We start from the raw sequence: 12,948 nt of genomic DNA, 5'->3' as shown, positions 1-12,948 counted from the left end.
GTCCAAAGCACTACAAAGCCAATCTGTGGTATTTCTATTCCACTGAACTTTACCACATTAAAAAACAAAATTAAAAAAAATAAAAAATTTACACTCATAAGATTGAAAATCTTATGGAAAGAGAGAGGTATCACCTCCCCTAAAAATGATTCTCAAATTGTTGAACAAAACCAATAGCATACCATTGCTATTTTTCAGGGTTTTCTGGTGTGGAGCTGTGGGGGGTTTTTTTGTTGGCTTTGAGTTTTTTTGGAAAGGAGGGTGGCAGATAAATTAGGAGGAGAAGGGGCCATTTACTGTGACCTGATCGTTCTCAGGTAACTCCTGCTGTTCTGTTTCATCAAACAACCAAAAAAAAAAGAGTCTCAGAAAAGAGTGAAGCAGAGGGTCATGGTGAAAAGGTGAAGGACAATGCACTTACACAGGGCATCCTCAGTCAGATGCCTACAACGTTTTTTCTCTCACCGAGAAACGAGTTCGGTTCACCTGGGAGTTTCAGAACCATTACTGGAAGTTATTACTGAATTTCAAATAGAAAACTGAAAAAAGATACAAAAGGATCAAGTACCTGGTTCCATTAACATGGTTACTGATAAAAGTCATGTTTTCCTCATTATTACACATGCATGTAAGATGAAGAAAAAGTGTAGAAAGTAATAAAAATGTGTCACCTTCCCCCTCCCTCTTCCCACATCTTCCTGGGCATAAATTAAGCCTTACAAATGAAAAGGCTACTCTGTGACATGCAATTTTTCTTTTAATTAAAAAGCTGGCTGTGTTGTGTTACATTACAAAATGTCCACATGCATAAATCTAAAAAAAGCCCCAAAATCTACTGTAAATCTACAACATACTAATGATTTACATTTGACTGCTGATTCGCTTTATGTCGAAGTCTTAGATTTGGTAAAGCATCGTAACAATGTAGGAAGGCATCTACATCTTTAAACTCTGGACTGTATTTGCTTTTTTTTTATTTTTAATTTTCCTAGAAAATTGCATGAAGGCTAACTAGAGAGGCTTCCTATCATAAAATTCCAAAATCTTGATATGCCATCACCGTCTAGGTCACACTTACTTACAAATATTGCCCTTTAAAAGCACGTGTCTCTAATTGCTCCTTGTCTTGTGAACCGAACTTCTACACATCTGATCTTTTAAATGACTCATGGAAATATCAGATATGATAGGAAGACAAACCTGAGATACATTTGAAGTACAACAGTATAACTTGCTAACTCCTTCATTAATAAAGAAAACCTCTCTGAAAAGCCTTCCCAAGCTTTTCCCTGTTGTTTTTTTTTTTTGTCTTAACAACAAATTCTGAAATATGTGCAATTTTATCTTGACATGAGTAGACTTCAAAGCACTGTGATCTTGTCTGATAGATGTAGGAATTTCTGCATAATCATTACAGTAACTTTAAGAGTCTTTTCCACCCTGCTGTAAAGGTCAGAAAAAAGCTGCAAACTAGGAGGGGAATAGCATTATCACCAGAGTGATGTGTCTGAAGCTTTTCAGAATAGGTTGTTTCTCCCTCCTTCCAAGTGTCTGTCTGTCTGTCTCCGTCTTCTTCTAACAGCTCACAAAACGTAGTCAGTTTTATATCAAGTTAAAGAGTCACATCGGCTTAGTACGAGTCTTTCTATGCAGTATTGGACTTGCTGAGCTCCTGCCTGATAGCTGCAGAGAGACAGAGACAGGGTTAGCACAGCAAATAAAGCATTCTTTACAGGGCAGCAAGCTGGAGCACACAACTGACCCCTCAGAGCAGGCTCACCCTGCTCCCACAACATGAAGAGCCAACACCTAAGGCAGCCCCGTGTGGCTTCAGACAAGTGGCATTATCAACAAGGCACTACCTTTTTTCTTCCTGTAAAATTTATTTTAAATCTTAATTTTTAGTTCCCACCTCCAGCAAGCCTGTGGGAAACACCACCACTGGGATTTTCAGAGTGTAAGTATGTGCTCATTTATTTTAATTTTTTTTATTTAAGGGCAGCCTCAGGGCCCTGTTTGCACTCTACTGGTCTAAAAGGCCATGACACAACACAAACAAAAGACAGGGAAAAGCACGACATTCTCCTTAGTCCCAAACCAGCCAGTTCTTTCTGCAACATCAGTTGATGACATTCAATATTTTATCAGCAGTGATATTAGATTAATATAATTTTTTTCCTCCCCATACTGTTTTAGTACATGCCAAAAAACCAAAAAGAATAAAAGGCCCAGCAAGGTAGTAAATAATACACAGAGTTTTGCTTAATTCTGACAGGTGAGCCTTTAGGTTATGTTTTCTCAATGATTTCCCTTAAGTACAGAAGGCTGCACACGAAAATAGATTCTGTTAAAATAAAAATGAAAACTGTGAGTCTTCTTTTCTTTGACTCTTATGTTACAGATCAAAGAGGTAACTGAAAGCTGGAAGCTTTCATTACAATTCTTTAATTACAAATACAACTCTCTTCTGAATATTATTAGTTTTGAAATACATACCTCAGCAGCTCTGGATTATTTAAAAATAACCCATCTACCACGTGACACTAAGGACAAGTTCAAATGACTCAAATAGACCATCACATTAAAGAAACATTGGTGTCAATGTTCCACTAAAACAAAACCCCCAGGAGAGAAATCCCTGAAGCACATCAGCTGGAACAGGTCCAGTGGTTTGCCACCAGACAAAGAACAAAGCTACTTTTACCAATAAATCACTCTCAGGCTACCAAGACATTGTATTTACATTTTAAAGCACCTGCAGCTACTCTGAAATGAGCAGCAGCAGTGAACAGAGCAATACTTACCATCAATGAGTTCTTCCTTTAATTTCGTTAACTCCTTCCTCATTTCATCTAAAATGTCCTAAAATGTGTCAGAGCATAAAAAACAGATTAGCAAACAGATCACTTTTGCCACCTGTAAATTTCTGTGGAGAGAAATCCAGAATTATCCCACTACAATTCTTCCCATTAATCCTTAACCCTTTTGAGAATCATAACCAACCCCTCAGCTTCCAAGTTAATCCTCAAAACCTAAGGCATCCCTAGAACATTATTGGTGCAGGTACAATGCAGAAAAACCAGTCCCTGGAAGTGCCACAAATTGATTCCTGTAGAATTTATGAGAGGAGAAGGGATAAGAATGAGAAAGTTTTGCTACAGGTGAAATGTGATGTGCAATCAAAGAAAGGAGCTCACTAAACATCACACGCCAAGGAACTATTCCAAAGAGGGGGGGAAAGATAATCAAGGTATCAAGGTCCCAGTCCCAGTGGAATGTGATGGAATGAAGACAGAGTGCTGTCCCTGCTTGCTGTTTTTTCCATCCTTTCCTCCAAGCTCCTCCAGAACCACTCACCAGGCCAGAAGCCACTCTAGAACTGTTGAGCCAGGACCCAATCCACAACCAACCAAAACTGATCCACAAACCAACATAAAGCCAACCACCACGTGGGGACATGGTCTAGAAGCAACTAGAAGTTGCTACCAAAGTAGAAGTGGCTCTAGAATTACCCACTGAGCTGCAGCCTGCACCAGAATCTCTCCCCCCACTTGGGGATGATTGATCCAAACACGACCTGGAGATCCTTCACCTCCAACTCCATAACTCCCACAGGATTCCTCTGCTCTTGAATTGGAGGGCTGCACAAAGACAGCATCCCTGGGTGCTCTTCCACCACCAAACTTGTGACCACGGGTGCTCACATGTGACATTAAAACACGGTGGTACTTGTTCTGCTTGGGCTGCCCCAAGAGCTTGCTGTTTGTTTGGATACAGAGAAGAGAAGGAAAGGTTTTCCAGGCAAACTGAATTCCCAGTTCCACCTGTAATGTCAACACCATCCTGTGTGTGCTGCCTAATGCAAGAGCAGGAACTTTGGGAGAATCTAACAGGGCTGTCCAAGCCTCCATCCTACAGCTCCAGCTCCTAAGAAAACCGACACATGCCTGGGCAAAACTAAAGACTAGTATTTACTAAATCATTAACTTTGCAACTGGCTAACAAAACAGTTAAAAGTTGGTTTTGGACAGCTGCAAGTCCTTATATCCAGTTCCACAGCAACCTTTTTTAAAGCATTATGCACATACCTGCTTCAATCTGTCATAATCTAGACCTTCTGACTGTACTCCATTGGCACTGGGCTGTCCCGTTGGTGTAGATTTTGGTCTGTAGCACAAAAACACATCCATAAGTTACTGGTTGCTCATTATTACAGGATACATACGAGATTCCCCCATTAAAATTGCTGACATTTGTCTAACAAAAACATAGTAAAAAATCAGAATGGAAAACAAAAAATGTGGGGAGTGGGAGGATGGGAAAAATCAAGCAGACCCAAAATACCACACAGAATAGAAAGCAACACCCAAGAATGTTTTCCACACGCTGGAAATATTAATTACCATAAGAGTTATTAGTTCAAAACAAGAACTTTCAAAGCAGCAGACAGATTTCACTGTCAGTGGTTTCTGATTTCTTCATAATGGGCATGAAAAGCTGAATGCCCTCAAATGTCAAGCAGTTTCCTTTTGTAACTCCTTGCTCATTCAAAAGAGGGTCTCCCAAGGCAGCACTCCCTAACTAATGACTGCACGTTGATGCTGACTGTATGAATGCTGAGCAATCACCCTGGGGGATTTTCAACAGTTGACAGACCTAAGCAATGTCATCCAACTCCTCTGCAACCTCATTTATTCCATCAGTTGCTTTCTAAAACTACTGAAAGCAAATACTGTAACAGCAGCAAGATTTATCAGGTGATACTTGAGAGGAAGTTCTAATGTTTTGGACTATGTCATATTTCATGTTTCTTATGAAATACTCTCTTTTAGACATCAAAAACTTGCTTACCCAGATCACCTTGCATTTTTAACACAGATTCCAAGAGAAGGGATTTTTCCTGCCTTCCCACTTCTCTTTCCTGATCCCCTCTTTCATTTCAGGGATAATTCAGACTCGTGGACTTAATAGAGCTGTGAGCAGAGACAGAGCCTGGATGTTCACAGCATGAGCACCAAAAGAGCTCTCCCAAGAGGGAGGAATGCTCTGCTGTTCTTAAATACATTTTACATGCTGGCTAGCATTCTCCCTCTCTTACCTATAAAACTTCAAGCCAAAAAGAAGCTGTTGATAAAATTCCTGACAATTCATCTCAAGGGGTTCCCCTGATGTTTAGAATTATCACAGTATGCTAATTTTAAGGGAGGACAGAGTATAAAGTAGACTAAGCTGGGTCCTAGCTCATTACCCTTGCATGTGGCATCTCTGAACAAAATACTCTCACTCAATGTGTGCCTTCAAAATTCCTCATAGGAGAAATTCATTCAGCACTGCATTTTTCTGCACTTGTCACAAGGGGGTGCAGACAGATTTACTGCCACCAAGGTGGACAGGAATGAAAAAAAGACTATTTCTTAGTTTGTTTTACAAAATCACTATGTTGAGCTTTCATGCATCTTCCCTTACAAGACAGGAGTTTATCCATAAGGAAACTATCCCATTCTGCTGCTTTTGTTCTGTAAGAGCTGAATGAACCTCACACTAGATTGTCTTGGCTTTTCCAATCCGACAGGACTATGTTCTGACTTGCTAACTGAAGAACACCACTCAAAGTGTGGCTCCAACAAAAAAGAGTGCACACATCAAAACAAAAAAGAGTGCACACATCAAAAATGTTGGTTTGGTACTTGCTCTTCCCTGGGGATCACAAACCTCAACTGTCACAGCTGTAAAGACTTAAGTCCACACAGTTTAAATGTCAGTTCCCAGAGAGAAATTGCTAATTACTATTCTTGAAACACACCAAAATTAAACACACAATCCACCGAGTAAGACAGAAGATGAAATATTGAGTAACTTGATAGTAAAAGAAGCTGGAAAATAGAATTCACCTTGCAACCACCAGAGAACCTACTGTGTGCACTAATGCTATGAAAGCAAACCACAGTTTAGGATTTTTTACAGAACTTTTTACATGTTACAGTGCTTAGTTCAGTATGGAAGAATTCCTTACTCAAAAACATTCATCAGCTCAGATCTTTGGCCATTGCTGTTTCATCAGGTATCTGGTATTTAAAGAGTTATTTGCAGTTTGCACCTGAAATTGTGAGCCCTGACCTACTCCAGGTAGAACAGCTGACTTTTTCAGATACTTCATGTATAGTTTCTGATCATTTCCATCGACTGTAGTTGTTCCCATACACTATGACATGACAGCATTCATCCAACATGACTGAAAAAAATCCTCTTAAATGCAGCTCCTGGCAATTGGTAACAGACACCCAGTGCCTGCCTTAATGGAAAAACCCAACCAATAATATACTTTAATATTTTGTAAAAATTACTTATGAGCTTAATGTGTTAAAAAGGTGACTTCTAAGAAAGTATCTACACAAACTGACTGCTTCTTTTTCTTCATATCTTTAGAACAAGAAGTCAGTTTTACCCACCATAACTATCTACTGCTTCTACCTGTTAAAAATCTCCACAGGAAAGCTTCTTTATGAACACTGCCCTTCAATCTTGACAATGTGCTCCCTTTTTCCTTCCAAAATGCAAGACATTCTTAATTCAAACACTGAAACACCAGAATTAGCAAAATAGATAATTTCTAATCTCAGGACAATCTAGCTGTGTTCCTCCCTAAGTTATCATATTTTTTTTTCCTTTTTTTTAACCTGAATGCAGTAGTCATTTAGGCAAACATTAACTACTGGAATTAAGTGAATAAAAACATCCCAGCCATGGGATCCCAAGGTGGCTAAAGAGCTCTCCCGTGTGGTTTTTCATAGCATTGCCTAACAGGACAGGGAGGCAAGCCTGACAGTCCCTGACACACCTTCAACCAAGCATGCAAAGGAAAGATCTTACTCATGCCAACATGCAGAATACACCACCCAAGATAAGTAGCTAAAAGGGGAACTTTTCATACAAAAAGATTAAGTAATCACCACAATGAGTGCCTTCATGAGAAACACAGCTGGAATTTGGCTCAGTAATTCTGAGGGGTTCTGGAACACATTTACCTCTGGAAAGCTCTCAAAGTTTGAAGGGTTTCAATGTCAGTACTTTATGACCACTAGAGAGGGAAACTTAAGATCTCCAGCAAAAAATATACGTGATGTTAACCAACTTGTGAATATGTTCCATGTAGAAACATTAATTTATGTTTACAAAGTCTTGAAACAAAAAGCAGATGTGAAAACACACTTAGAAAATGAATTCCTGTTCCTCTGTATCTAAACTTACAGTTTTGAAAACCTGCTTCCTAAAACACTGCAAATGGTCCACTAAATCCTGGCATATTCAAGAGGAATTTGTACCTTTGCAGGTGGAGACTGCCAGAAAACCAGTATTTTATATGAATTCATACCTGGTTCTTAAGCCATCTCAATTTGCCTTTGACAGCATCTGCTTTTAACCAGTGCAAAAGTGGGCTCAACTGGACAAACAAAATGTGGAGGAGGAACCTGGTGGTGCATGTGGTGATTACCAACCCATGTAGAAAAAGTCCAACCCTGAACTGGTCAGAGGGGTTATTAGGAAGTCTCAAATCCCAACAGGATGATACCTGTTTAATGAATCATAGAACCTGTTTTCAGAAGCAAGCAGATTTTTCCATGGAGATTCCCGTCTATTAGGGCGAGAAACACTACCTTTAAAAGCTATTATAGGTCTTCATTTTGTTCAGTTTCAGCACCTTAAACACCATGTGGTTTCAGCAGATTCAAGAGTTCTACTTGCATATTCAGGAAATACTAAAAGCCCACAGCTTAAGTCTTTTCTGTTTGCTCCAAAAAGCAAAGGCCTGATTTTAGACAGGACACTAACTTGTTTTAAAATACTCAATATTCACTCTGAATAACAACAGCTGCATCCCCTACCTCTGTGGAAGCTCTGAAGAGAAAATTTTGCTGACTTGCCAGTTCCTTAAGTGTGCTTTGCTTAATCCCTGTAAGTGACTCACATCCTCCCTGCAGAGGTCAGGAGCAGCTCCCCAGCCCTACCAGGTGAAAGAAATCCCCTCCTGGCAAACACAGTGTTAGTGTTCCAAACTGCAGCTCCCCTTGCCTAAACAAAGCTAGTTTAACAAGCTGCTTGCTGAGAGAGACTTGGCAAGTTAGCAAATGCAGAGTTAAGAAAAATACAAGGATATTCAAGAGAGACTTCTTCTAACAGCTTCTCTTTCTGTGAAATTTTCCTCATCCTGGCAGAGCAAACCATCAACACTGACTAGAAAATTGTATCAGCAGGCCTAAAGTATGTGCTATGGCACCTTCCAGCAGGTTGTGACAGCACTGGGAAAGAATACTGATGTTAAATAAACACAGAATTCTTATTTTGGATTAGAGTATATACCCAGGGAAGCTCACATCAAGGTAAATTCTATCTGCATTTTCCACTGGATGAATGAAGACAAAAGCTTGATGGAGAGAGTGCCCCAATAAATCTAAGAGATATCTTAAAAATCCTCTGTACTCCTCTAGGTCAGGAAACATTTTTGTTTTGTAAGATATCTCTTACAGCAACCTCTGAGTTTCACCAGCTGGAAAAAGATCAGAGAAACTGGAAGTATGAAACAGTTTACAAAAACCTACTGCTGTAGGGGCAGGTAGGAGAATCAAGAGTTCAGAACACCCCAACTCCCCAAAAGAGTCAGATACCCAGAGTTGCCCTACTTATTAATCCCTTTACCCTACGGATAAGCAATTTGAGCAAAGTATCTACAGCCCAAGGGCCAGCAATTGTCTCACACAATATGAACTCTAAAATGCACTTTAGGATTCCTTACACCAATTATTTCTGTGACAAGTTCCCCCTCAATGGCACATTTTGAAGCAGATCAAAGTAACAGCACAAGAGATCTTGGTTAAAGCAGGTCAGACCTCCTGGGAGGAGGGGGGAGAGGGCAGGGAAAGCCAAGGCCAAAGGTGATGCAGTATTTTATTACACTGTCAGAGCAGCAGAGAGAACATCACCATCAATGGCACCTGCTGCTTGACAAAAAACAAAGCAAGCAACCAGAAGCAAGGCTGCAGACACCTCAAACCCCTGAATTTATTCTAAAGGAGAGAAAGACACTGAGAGTGTTTAGTGTTGCATTTTAGAATGGAAGACCTCAAGGGCAACCTCAACTACAAGTGAGGCCACTCAGAGAACAATTGTTTTTAATACTCTGATCACCCAATCTGCTATAGCTGTTTCCAACAGCCAGATTTTAATGGGGATTCAAGTAATTTCAAACCCAGCATTCCCAAGTTGAACATGTTCTCGTGTTTTCTCTCAACAAATTCAGGTAACTTCCTCAGATTATCAGGGGTCAGAACCCTTTAACCTCTGTGCACACAATACACAGGAATGCTAAATAAGCCACAAGCCTTTTGCCTAAAGTAAATGACAATTAAATACACCCCCAAAAACTTGCTAGAGCAGCCATTTCACTTACTGAAAATGCCTTCCAAAACACTCCCTGCCTAACAGAGTTCCAGCTGACAAGTTACCGAAGACTGGCTGATGCACTGAAGGATGTAAAACATTTTTATACTTCTTTAGGATGGACTTTCTTAGGTTGGTACAAGAGCTACTGAAAACTGTCGTAAAATCAAATCTTACCAAGAAAACTTAAATATCCACAAAGGCATTCTGTGAGTGGCAGAGAAATAGAAAGAACAGCTATTCTCTAGATTTACTACTGAACATGTGAACTGCAGCACTGAATTTGGTTTCACTTTGCAGGAAATTTCAGACTTCAAATAAAAAATTAAACATTGCTGTAGGCAAATATAGACATTATTAATTCAGGTTATACACCAGCAATTGTTAAAAGAAACTTTTTTGGGTAAAACTTTTGCTTTTACTGTAAAAAATTTCTCTTATCAGCATTCTCCAAAAGTAACTCTTCATTCCTACTTGAAACTGCTAAAAGCAGTTTCACAGCAGCAATTTTAAACCCATAAAGATGATCTTTACTATTCTAGTCCAGTATCTTCAGCAGCATGTGCAACAAGAACAAATGTAATGAAAAAACAGCTGGTACCAAAGGGGAGTACCTGGAAATAACAGGTGACTTGCTTCCATTCACTGTATTTGTCCTTTCCCAAGGCTTTCTTGTTAGTTCTGGAAAACAGAGTGAGGAGATGAAAAACTGTCTTTTTCTATCCACTGTGTCATTTATGTGAGAGAATTTCAAGCATCTGACAACTCAAGTCAGCTGCTTGGTGTTTTGCTCTTTTTACTACATTGCTTTAGCCCTTTCACATTAAGTTACCTCTTGTTGTATTCATCTGTGAATGCAACAAGTGAGAGCATCTTGAAGTCTCACTGGCCTCCCAGACACTGTAAATGCCATTTGATTCTTCATTCAGCTGGGAGAGGGTCTGCCTATACTTTATAGGCATTGGATTTATTTATAGGTATTTATAGGTATTGGATTGCTTCAGTTGTGAAACATGGAATTCTGTAACCAGTCAGCTGCAAATACTTGAGGAATAGGTTTCTAAGCTAAAGGAGTATTCTTTTCTCCCTTTCTTTCATATTGCTTAGCTCTGCTAAGCTGGGCAAGCAGAGAGGCAGAAAGGCCCTTTCAGAGTCTCTTATTGACCAGAAAATTCCCTGGGATGCAGCTGGATACTGACAATATCTAAATTGCAGAAGTCTACGAGCACAGCCTGTAACCCAGCCAAGTAGAGGTTATTTATACTAGTCATAAGCCTTAAACTTAGTTTTATACACCAATCTTCAGGACTTGTCCTGCCACAGGAGTTATTTTAGCAGGATTTTAGCTATATCTGCAAAACTGAGAAACTTCTGCTATGGCTGCAGTTTGCCCAAGGATGCCAAGCATTCCTCTCAAAACACTTTAAAGACCTGTTCCAGTGATGAGGCTCAGGATTACCAGAGCATCTCACAGCCAGAAACAGAGAAAATTTCTGAACTGGAAGGGAATGGCCAAATTCTGAATGCATTTTACATTTTTAACAGGTTTATGAGGCTTCTTATCATCATCAATTAAATGAACCACTTCCACTGGTTTTCATTTCCTTCTATTTGGGCCTATATTATCAGAAGTGTTCCAAAAGCAATCATTTTCCTAAGCTGTTTAACAGAATGAAGCAGACTCTCTTAAAAGAAGAGGAAAAAAAGGGGTGTGTGTGTGAAAATCTTGATTTGTGTGATGTCATTTATATCCTTGCAGTCTGACTTCTGTAGATGAGTGCCTGAATCTCAGTACCAAATTTGCCAGTTATTTCCACCTGGACACACAACTCCTAGCACTCATTTTTCTACTCCCCAGCCAGGTGTCACCTGGGTTTTGCTCACACTACAGCAGTTGTTTTCAATATTAAGGTTTGCACATCATCAAGTGGTTGAATCATCTAGAGGAAAAGTGCACACATGGGCAAGCAATCAGCAGAGGAAGCTGGAACAGACTGAAAGCTGGTCTATTCATTATCCAGTTACTTCCTTTCTGCTTCCACTGCCTTTTGGGATGACAGACTGCAGGGTTACATGGCACAGCCCCCCCTTTTGCAGGTATGTACTGAGAGGTGGCCAGGGAAACTGAGGGTACAGCAAGGTACTACTACAGGACAGGAAAAGAAAGTCTTGAGTGTCTCTTGACAGACAATAATTTACAGTATGAATACATATTCATGCTGACAGTACCTCTTGGCCAGCTGCAGAATGTGTAAGTTTTCCTTACTGACTGCAGCAGAGGTGTTGGCTACACAGCTCCAAACACTGCCTCTTCAGCAGAGGGATCATGGGCAAGAAATTTCAACACTCTGCATTTATATTCTTTATTCACTTTTGTTCTTTTTATCCATCATCTTCTGAACCAGAATCCATTCTATAGCAAAACCCCTACTGTAATCATGGCAGAAGAGGCAGGCTCCAAAATCCAGCAGAGCTGACAGAGATTTGTCACTAGATTTTAGCATTACAGAGTCCCAGAGTTCACAAACCTGAGCTACTTACCAGGTGTGCTTGTTGAAGAAACCTTAGAAGATGAAGACTCTGATTCTTCCTGATTAAAATGGAGAAGAGAGGGAATAGGGAGAGAGAAGGGAAAGAGAAAAATAATCTTTAATCTGTTAGATTCACAAGAATCCATGTCAACTGTTTAAACATTTCAGTTTACATATATATATATATAAATAAAATGGTTCTGCTCAACTCTATACAGAAAATGAGCAAGCACTTCACAGAGTAGTGGTTATATGTATATTTATACAGTAAAGTATTAATAATCTCTCGTACACCACTGGAATCTCTCTGATAATCCCTGTATTGAGTAATGTGAATCAGATAAAATTTCTCAACTCACAGCTTTATCTTCTTTCTGCTCTGGTTCTGTTGATCCCTTTTCAGCAATTCTTCTCCTGTAAGCAGAGACAGAAGTTACCAAGCTCATCATGGCTTTAAGATGGAAGAATGTTGTTTACTGCAATTAAAGACTTATACAGCCTCATGAAAATTAAGTGTTTTAAGAAGTACTTTCAAAACACCTTTAAAAACAAAGCCCTCCTGCCAAAGCAACTGGGCAATTTGAAGTCTGCATGCCCTCCCTTACTGCTGCACAAAGGCTTACACAGAAGTACTGGATTACACTCAAATAAAAATGGCTATTGATGAAACCTGATCAGCTTCCCAAAGCAACCACGAGCTGCTCTCCACCTGAGCCTCAGCCAGCTGCAGGCAGGCACCCCAAACCCCACCTGGGTGATGACTAAGCAGCTGGAGCAGAGCAGGACCAGCTCCTCACCTCCTGGCCAGCAGGGCACTCATTTCCTCCATCAACCCACTGCCTCCCAAGGGAAGGGGTCCATTTCCACGGCCACCGTCTGTTTTGGATGAAGCAGAGCCTCCTCCTCCTCCACTCGAACTGGAGGAGTCTTCACCCTTCAGAGCACACAAAAAGACAGCAGATGTGCCAACAGAACGAGAGCT

At 40.1% G+C, this 12,948-nt stretch overlaps 1 protein-coding gene across 4 annotated transcripts in view; it reads right to left on the bottom strand.

The window, feature by feature from the left end:
• Positions 1-1,292: 1,292 nt before the first annotated feature.
• Positions 1,293-12,948, bottom strand: part of ENAH (ENAH actin regulator) — a 120,935-nt gene continuing 109,279 nt past the window's right edge. For all 4 annotated transcript variants that reach the window (XM_064415380.1, XM_064415379.1, XM_064415381.1 and 1 more), the window contains 8 exons: positions 12,764-12,900; positions 12,326-12,380; positions 11,977-12,025; positions 10,050-10,116; positions 7,571-7,633; positions 4,089-4,167; positions 2,805-2,862; positions 1,293-1,683 (listed from right to left, as the gene is read on the bottom strand). In XM_064415380.1, coding sequence (XP_064271450.1) covers positions 1,646-1,683; positions 2,805-2,862; positions 4,089-4,167; positions 7,571-7,633; positions 10,050-10,116; positions 11,977-12,025; positions 12,326-12,380; positions 12,764-12,900 — 546 coding nt within the window. In that variant the 3' untranslated portion in view covers positions 1,293-1,645. The remainder of the gene's footprint in view (positions 1,684-2,804; positions 2,863-4,088; positions 4,168-7,570; positions 7,634-10,049; positions 10,117-11,976; positions 12,026-12,325; positions 12,381-12,763; positions 12,901-12,948) is intronic.

Source organism: Passer domesticus, chromosome 3 (genome assembly GCF_036417665.1).
Source record: "Passer domesticus isolate bPasDom1 chromosome 3, bPasDom1.hap1, whole genome shotgun sequence".
Classification (NCBI taxonomy): Eukaryota; Metazoa; Chordata; class Aves; order Passeriformes; family Passeridae; genus Passer; species Passer domesticus.
The sequence above is the reverse complement of the archived record's forward strand: the minus strand, read 5'-3'. Positions and strand labels throughout refer to the sequence as shown.